Source organism: Crocuta crocuta, unplaced genomic scaffold (genome assembly GCF_008692635.1).
Source record: "Crocuta crocuta isolate KB4526 unplaced genomic scaffold, BGI_CrCroc_1.0 scaffold138, whole genome shotgun sequence".
In the NCBI taxonomy this organism is placed as follows: Eukaryota; Metazoa; Chordata; class Mammalia; order Carnivora; family Hyaenidae; genus Crocuta; species Crocuta crocuta.
In genome coordinates this window covers 535,336-544,503 of record NW_027532585.1, presented here as the reverse complement: position 1 = coordinate 544,503, position 9,168 = coordinate 535,336, and the positions used below count along the sequence as shown (strand labels likewise).

At 43.6% G+C, this 9,168-nt stretch overlaps 1 protein-coding gene across 1 annotated transcript in view; it reads right to left on the bottom strand.

Moving 5' to 3' along the window:
• Positions 1–15: 15 nt before the first annotated feature.
• The window catches only part of NSMCE4A (NSE4A component of SMC5/6 complex), a 30,257-nt gene continuing 21,104 nt past the window's right edge, over positions 16–9,168 (bottom strand). Inside the window, exons 4-11 of the mRNA XM_077779520.1 lie at positions 8,322–8,473; positions 6,293–6,392; positions 5,510–5,600; positions 4,334–4,428; positions 2,025–2,073; positions 1,187–1,281; positions 1,010–1,095; positions 16–134 (exon numbers count right to left, since the gene is read on the bottom strand). Coding sequence (XP_077635646.1) covers positions 1,021–1,095; positions 1,187–1,281; positions 2,025–2,073; positions 4,334–4,428; positions 5,510–5,600; positions 6,293–6,392; positions 8,322–8,473 — 657 coding nt within the window. The 3' untranslated portion in view covers positions 16–134; positions 1,010–1,020. The remainder of the gene's footprint in view (positions 135–1,009; positions 1,096–1,186; positions 1,282–2,024; positions 2,074–4,333; positions 4,429–5,509; positions 5,601–6,292; positions 6,393–8,321; positions 8,474–9,168) is intronic.

The following is a 9,168-nucleotide window of genomic DNA, read 5'->3' as shown; positions in this document are numbered from 1 at the left end:
ACCATGACAAATTCATTAGCTATCAAAAGCTACATTTTACTAAAAACAATCTGTCTTTAAAAATGTTTAATCATACAATATATACAATACATGCTCCTTTCCTGTTTGAATGTCACTATCCATCCAGTTGAGTCCTAAGAAAGAGGGGAAAAAAATAGCTGGTCAACAGTTTATAAATGATAAAATGAATCCAAAGTCCACTAGATATACATAAATAGAACCCAACAGCCAGTCCTTTCTTGGTGAGGAGGGCCCTGGTTCATCCATGTTATAGATCTTATATCTGCTCTCTTTCCCTTAGTTATCTTGGAACAAAAGCAGCAATAAGTATTCAAAGTTAATTTTAACTCTCAAAATTATAGAAAATTTGAGTTAGGAAAAAAAAACAACCTTAACAATGATCTAATACAAAGTCTCCCCCTATTTTACAGATTGGATTTATAGACAAAATGAGGCTGAGTGAGAGGAAGTCATCTGCTCAGTGATTTTAAAGTAAGGGGCAGGGCCAACAGAATCCAGGTCTCCCGAATCCCACCCACAGCCAATGCCCGATCGTCACTAAGATTTCCTTCTAGCATGTTCTCCTTCATAAAAAATGAAGAAGTATTGCACAGCACTACTCAGATTTAAGAAATGCCCATTTACAGACATCATCCTAAGGCAATTCTGTCCTAATCCTCCCTTTTCTACTTCATAGCTGTAAAATAACCAAGTCGAATTGCATAGTGAACACGACTGATGGGGGGGCTCAGTATTCCATTTATCTAGTTTATCAAACTATCGGGGGGGGGCAAGCCTCAAACAAGCTCCTGCTCCCCCCGCTTCAGAACCCCGAAGTAATCCAAAGAAGGGGACTTGCAGCCACTAGGCGGCGCGCTGCCTTTCTCATCAGGGCGCACAGTTCTAGGAATGCGGCACTAGAGGGAGGCAAATCCCGGTTTCACCAGAATGCAAAAAAGGAAGATGGTCTGGAATGCTAAGTAACATGTAATAACATAGGAAATGTTACCTTTGCTGGCGTCAAGCGCTTAGCCTCTGCTGGCTCTGGCCTGAGGCAATCACAGGCTCTGAGATCTCAAAGGTCTTCACAATCTCCTGGCAGAGAACAGAGAACATGTTGGGCACTGGGTTTCCAGCAAATGACACGGCAGACAAAACTACCCTCGGGCAAGGGGCAAGGCTTTACCTCCCAGTCACGGTAACTCAAAGCTATAATTCCTTGATTCCTAATTTGGGTGTTCTGGTCAATTCCCTCATTTTCTTCATTAATATTAACAGGCTCTGTTTGAAAGACAAAGTTTTCAGGGGTTATTGACTCTGAACGGAAACTGTTCAATCGGAATGAAACCTGTACCTAAATGACACTGATAATATGACATACTTATTAGAATTCCATGCATCATTGACGCGTTACAGTGTTACTACAGTAGCAAGTAATACATTTGCTTCCATTAAAAAAAACCCCACAAGGTAGAGTTACAAGTTGCAATCATTTGAAAACCTCTGCAGATCTATGGACTAATCACACTGCTGAGCCCTATTGAATCCAAAGAAATTGAGAACTTTTAAAGTAACAATAAAGGCAATGAAAGTACTTGATTCTCTGCAGGAGACCTTAAGATAGAAAGGACTCATGGAGACAGGTGAAATTATTTAACTAAGAAAGATTCTCCTAAACAGAGGAGGGAAGTGGCTTCAGGGAAAAATAGGAGGAAGGAAAGTACAACAGTAACTGCAATTACAAACATTCTAGATGAAAATTGGGAGGGACCTTCTTGTTAATCTTTATTTTTTCTTGTCAATCTTTAAGACAGTAAATGTTGAGTCAATGTTACAGATGAACCCACTGGCTTTAAACGATGGTGATATTTTCAGTATTTCGGTTAGTTGGGCAAGATACAGCAACATAAAAGCCTATTACCTAAAATGCAAACTCATTCATATTTAGAAAACTGCATTTCATGAACGCTGATAACACATATAGTTTCCCCAAAATGAATCTTTCTTAACATAGTATTGTTTACCTATTATTGGCAGTCGGTCTTGGTCAAGCTTTATTCTTGCAAAACCATCCTAAAACACAAACGTGATTTTAGATTTGGATTCAAAAACCAATTTAAAAACTTAGGTCCAAAACCTGTAACCACTGAATGAAAACCATTACCTAATTAGAAAACTCCATATCCCAGACAATCAAGATGTACCATAACGATTATGAGATTCTGTGGCCAAGACGTTACACGGGGCTTCCCTCGGGTTTCTGATCAGCCCCCACCCTGAGGATCTCCTAAATAAAACTGAAACTGGCTTGGCTCTTTATCAGATTCATGCCTATTTTTGAACACTCCATATGTTATGAGAGTTAGCTCATCATTTACTGTTGGCAAAATATGCCTTTGTTATCATTTCTAGGAAGATGCTCTGTTTGATACAAGATTTTTGTTTAAGGTTAAAATCAAAGGGGCGCCTGGGTGGCTCAGTCGGTTAAGCGTCCGACTTCAGCTCAGGTCATGATCTCACGGTTCGTGGGTTCAAGCCCCGCATCGGGCTCTGTGCTGACTGCCAGCTCAGGGCCTGGAGCCTGTTTCAGATTCTGTGTCTCCCTCTCTCTCTCTGACCCACCCCTGCTCACGCTGTCTCTCAGAAATAAAATAAAAAAAAATTTTTTTAAAAATCAAATTCATCTTAACATATGCAGCAGTGCAACCTGGTACAAGACTAAAGATAAGTCTGAAGTATACTTTTCTTCTAGTTCAGTATATTTCTCAGTAGGGTTTTTATTTTTGAACCTTCTATTTTGAAATAACTTCAAACTGAAAGAGCTACAAGGCTACTATAAAGATATTTGTATATGTATTTTTTAAATTTAGTTATTTTGAGAGAGAGAGAGAGAGAGCGCGTGCGAGTGCACACGCACATATGCAAGCGGGGGAGGGGCAGAAAGTATCCCAAGCAGGTTCCACACTGCTCCATAATGTCACCCACGAACATTATGACCTGAACTGAGATCAAGAGTGGATGCTTAACTGACAACCACCCAGGCACCCCTCCCCCCACGTATGCTTTTACCAAGCTTCATGAAGTTTTTCACTAAGTTTCTTCAAACTCCACTGTTCAAGATTTGCCACATGATTTCACTCTCTCTATATATGCATTAGTAATTTTTTTTGAAGAGAATGTCTTTTTGAGAAAGAGACAGGAAGTGGGGGAGGGGCAGAGAGAGAGAAGGAAAGAGAATTCCAAGCAGGCTCCACACTGTAAGCATGGAGCCTGATGCAGAACCCATGAACCTTGAGATCATAACCTGAGCTGAAGTCGAACACTTAACTGACTGACCCCCACTGAGACACCACTGTACTAGTAGTTTAAAAAAAAATCTTTTTAATGTTAATTTACTTTTGATAGAGACAGAGCATGAGTGGGGGAGGGGCAGAGAGAGAGAGGGAGACACAGAATCCTTAGCAGGCTCCAGGCTCTGAGCTGTCAGCACAGAGCCCAACGTGGGGCTCGAACCCACGAACCGTGAGATCATGTGACCTGAGCTGAAGTTGGACGCTTAACCAACTGAGCCACCCAGGCGCCCCAATTTTTGTTAAGTTTATTTATTTATTTTTGAGAAAGACAGAGACAGTGCAAGTGGGGGAGGGGCAGAGAGGGAAAGAGAGAATTCCAAGCAGGCTCCATGCTGCCAACACAGAGCCCGATACAGGGCTTGAACTCATGAAACCAGGAGGTCATGACCTGAGCCAAAACTAAGAGTCTGATGCTTAACTGGCTGGGCCACCCATGCACCCCTCCTGTATTAGGAAGTTTTATGAGATAACAAATGTAGACAACCTGCTCCCTTTCCTTAGTACTTTCAGGATATGGTTCTTGAGGAGAACAGGATATTTTCTTACATAAAATGACAACTATCAAATGTGGGAAATTTAAATTTTGGAAATTTAATATTTATACCACACTGTTCTCTAATGCATAGTTCCATACTCAACCTCTGCCAATTCTTTTTATAAACAATTTCTAAAATGTAAAAGCAAACTCACAATTTTAAGTTTAGGTATTATGTTGTGTAATCTCTATACCCAACGTGGGGCTCGAAGTCATGACCCTGAGATCAAGAGTCATATGCACCACTGACTGAGCCGGCCAGGTGCCCCTCACACACAAATTTTCAGCGGGTTTCTTCTGCCCGTGTGCCAGTGTTTTGCTACAATGCGCCCACCATACGTATTGGCTAGTACAAACACCTCTGCCCACTCCCATCCATAGCTTTTGTTATATACCCTCTTAAAAGCTATAAAAGATAATAAAGAGAAATAGTCTTAAATCTTACCCTTATAATGAAGGAAACATGAAAGATGTTCTCCACTGTTCGGGGAAAAGAATGTGGATCAACCACAAAGTCAAAGAAGGACATCGGAGTATCAGCTATAGACAAAAAGGAAAAAAACAATTCTTCAAAACAGGAAAGATGAATTTTGCTAATCAGTAAGACCCATAGTCTCTCGTGTTCACAGAGAAAGGCACTGGGCCCTCAACCTGTTGTTGGGAGCGTAAAGTGATACAGCCCGTCTGGAGCGCCTTTTGGCCTATCTGTTAAAAATATGGACACCCACTGATCTGGCAACCCCCTCTGGCCTAAAGAAATATCAGCAGGTGCGCGCAAAGCTGTGTACCATGATTCTCCGCTACAGCGGCTTTCCCAAGAGCCAAATGCTACAAAGAACTTACACTCGTCCACTCTCGGGGGGGGCTTGTTCAATGTATTTACGATACAGCCCTACAATGGGAATCACTGAAAAAAGGGGGGTCTACGTGCATCGACACAGAAGAATGTCCACATGGAAAACTTGGGTTGCAGAAGAATGTGTATATTATGATTAGCTTTAAAAAAAGCCAAACCAACAGATTCCCAACTTACTTATGTGCACAGTTGCATAACTGACACTAAGCTAAGGCGATCTGAGTACGCGAGGCACACTGTACATGTGGCTGCCTCTGGGAGACAGAAGAGATGGAACAGGTACTTGACTCTGATTTTATAACAGAAAAAATACCCCATCTTTTAAAAACAAAAATGGAAAGTTACTTCCCCATCATTCTCACATGGGATTTAAAAAAAACTTTTTTTATGTTTTATTTATTTCTGAGAGAGAGAGACAGCATGAGCAGAGGGGAGTCAGAGAGAGGGGGAGACACAGAATCCGAAGCAGGCTCCAGGCTCTGAGCTGTCAGCACAGAGCCCGACGCTGGGCTCAAACCCATGAACCGTGAGATCATGACCTGAGCTGAAGTCAGACGCTTAACCGACTGAGCCACCCAGGCGCCCCTCTCACATGAGATTTTAAAAGAGAGAAGTTGCGTTAACTATATGCCGAAAAACAATCAAAATGATCCAAATGTTGTACAGAACCAAAAATGCGTTTCAAAAACTAACTTCTCATCGAAAGGGACACGTGTCTAATCGATAAATACACATTGCTGTACTTGAACTTGTTATCATACTTACGATCTTCTTGGAAATAGGTCTGCAATAATCCCAAAATTCTTTCCACTTCCTTTTCTGTTGCTTCCTGATGAGATTCTTCCATTTCACTTAACTGAAAATATAAAGTCGTCACCAGACTGACCTACTTGCCTGCCTATTAACGTCTTCTGCCCTCTTCCGTATCCATACTTCTCTAAATGTCTTTTATTAGGGATTGCTAACAGTTTTGATCCCTGTCTTACAATTTATAGTTAAAAAAAAAGACTTTCTTCTTTCAGTAACATTTTTATATTCTTTTTTTTATAGTTAAAAAAAAGACTTCTTCTTTCAGTAGCATTTTTATATTCACTTTTTTTAATAGAGGACTGATATCCACCATGCTCAGGGTGAACACAAATAGCACGAAACAAAAAGCACAGTTGAGAACTGGGATTCTCCCCTGGGTGTGATTTTTGCCTTTTGGGGACATGTGCCAATACCTGGAGATGTTTTTGGGTGTCATGACTGGGGGGGTGGCGCTACTGGCATCCGGCGGGAAGAGGTCGAGGAAGCTCTAGAGCCCCCTGAAGCCCACAGGACAGCCAATCACAACAGAGAATGCTCCTGCCCTGGATGCTGACTGAGCTGAGGCTGAGCCCCCTGAGCCCAGGATTAAAACTAAGCCAAGGGTTAATCCAGTAAAATGTTTAAAAGCTTAAATTCTTGAAGTGATTGTGTTAAGTAAGTGACCAAACCTGACTCCAGACCCTGAGGCTTGGGAAAGACGACCCCACGGCACGGTATGTTATATTTGTAGCTACACACCTGGTCCGGCATGGTCTTCTTCTCTTCTATCGAGGGCCCTTTTCTGGGACGATCGCTGCGTGGCTTTGGCACAGGGAACTCTCCTTGTATTGAACCCAACCTAATGAAAAATATGCTTTCATGTCCTTTCTGGTTTGTTTTCTGAACAAATTTCACTAACTGGAAGCAGCACCCACGGAACGGTCACATTCAGACCAGGCCTCAGTGACATGTGAGCCAACATGAGACAGAAACTCTGGTCCGGTCTGTCACATCCTTTTCTGCTCCCTGTGTGTTTCTCAACTCCTAGGGGCGTCCCTCAGTCACAGATACCCACTCAGGTACCTGCAGGTATTGCTCTCAACAGAAAACAGGTCAACAGGCCTGTGGTCTTCCCAGCCAGCCTCCTGTGTGTTTGGCAAAGCCAACTTCAGATCAGAGAAGGAAGAACATGTGGGGAAGGGACAAAAACAGCTCCCCTTGGGGTTAAAAGCCTTTGGACTAGGGGCGCCAATGCCGAGGCTCCCAGCCTGGGACCACAGAACATACCTGCCTCAGGGTAACAGTTCAAACAGAAGCCATGGGATTCTTTTTCCCTCTGGACTCCCTGCACCCTCTAAAAAAAGCCCAAATGCAGACTGAAGCTACAGTAATAGATGTTCCACGCAGAGATCACGGCCTCGAGAACACAGACCCACGTGGTCCCTCCGCGTGAGGAGAACAAAGGGTGCAGTGTAGATGGACAGATCCAAGTAAACATGCACGTGTCCATTTCAACGTAGTGGCGTAGACCCCACAGCATCATGCTAGAGTAATACTCTGGTGCTGGCGGGGGGGGGCGGGGAGGGTGGGCATGGGGGCAGAGGTCTACCCAGACATGGGAGTGACCCGGCTGCGATCTCTGATCTTGCCTTCATGTCTGTCTGGAGAAGTTACTGGAGGCTTCCAAGTTAGGGTCTGGGACATCAGCAAACATTCCCAGGTGGAAAAGACGGGGAAAGACACCGTAGGCCAAAGAAACAGCCCGTGCAAGGGCACAAGGCTGTAAACGATACACTGTGGGTGCAAATTCGGCAGGATGACGAGACAAAGTTTAAGGCACGGCACCAAAGGCTCCCTTTAGCTCCTGGGATTTGGGACAGAGCCGAGAAAACCACAGCAAAAAAAACAGAGACTCGGACTTTATCCTGTAACGAAGGAATGTGACCTTCATGCTGTAATGGGTGCAGTGGTTCTGGTCACCTGCACTAACTTGAAAGCTTCCTACACATCGATGCGTCGCCCCACGCGTGTGCGTCGTCTGCAAAGCCTTCGCGCTGAGGGGCTACCACTCTCGGGAGCTTTGTGAGGGTGACTCAGAACGGACAACTGCCCACGAGCTATGGGGCACTTAAGGAAGAAACAGCTGACTGGTCACCCTACAGAAACACTCTGCTGGGGGACACAGCCAAAGCATTTGAAGGTGGTCTTCCAGAAGAACCCGGGAGCACCACTGTTAGTTTCTCCAAAAGGCCCGAACTAGGAAATGAAGACAGAAGCTACTCTGAGTCATAAAGAAAAACCTGTCAAAACCAGAGTTGTGGCCAAATAATCAACTGGGGAGTTTATGTGACCAAGACTTAAGCAGCCTTCAAGTATACGTCAGCGGTCATCCGACAGGGAATGAATGACACGTGGGTGGCACTTCACGTACATTGGTAGAATGTTAAGATACTCTCCCTGCGAGGTATCATCCTCCTACAGGGTAAGGACTCAAGATGACAAAACGAAGCCAGACATTTTGCCCCAGACCAGAAGTGTCACACAAAGGAGTCGGGAGGGCACCTAGTAGGAAGCTGCGGCCCACAGCCTTTCCTGATTAAATTAAGCAGGATAAGGATCCATCCACATCGAGATTTTATGGGGCTTTTCAATCAAAGTTTACAAAGTCCCCAAACAGTGGCCTCAAGACTGTCATCTGCACAATACCAAATGACGTTTGTTCCTATAGCAAAGAAACAACTTAAGGTTTACAAATGGCTGGTCTATCAGATTTTTAAAATAATCTTACAGAAAGTGGAATGTATGGGTTTTATTAAAGGTGTTTTCTGCTGTTTTGCCTGATATTTTCCAGGAGTCATAGACTATGAATTCAAAATCAGAACTATCTTCATCACGGATGAGTTCTTCAGCTTCTAGCGGATTTACACCCATATGTGTCAGCTACAAAAATGAAGGGAAACAAAAAACCCCAGTTAAGCCGCAAGCAATCATTCACTGCATCCAATAATCTGCATCACTAAACTTTAAGAGGCCAGAGGCAAAGCCTGTTTTCAGGGCCCTAACACGCTGGCTAAATTTCTCATTATACAGATAGTTTCATACATAAATCCCAACTTTCAAAGACAGAAATACTAGCATGAATGAATATTAGTCCGTCAAAGTATTAGGAAAGCGGTTCTGGCATACAAATCGGCAATCACATCCCAAATCAAAGCCTCCAACGCAGAACAGCCCGGTTTGGCTGCCTTTCGGATTTTCATTTTTAGCCAATCTCCTAGAGACCATTATTCAGCTTGCGTCTCGATATAACCAGAGAGCAGCGGCCTAGCGTCAGAGAATCACTCATCCTAAAACTGTCTTCCTGGGAAGAGTTGCCAGAAGTCTAATAATTATTCTCTTATCCCCAAGTATCTTACAGAGAATGAAAGCACTTTGATTGCATTAGGGAATTGTAAAATGCCTCCGAGTTATCAAATTAAAACAGTAATATCAAATATGAACAATCGAAAAGCTCTCAAGGAGCGGACCCCTGTTAAAGGCAATCAAACTGTAAAGAAAAAGGCTGCAAGAACCTGACCAGAGACGGAAGCTCAGCGGGCTCCGTCACCCCCCCCCCGCCCCCCTGCCACCTCGTC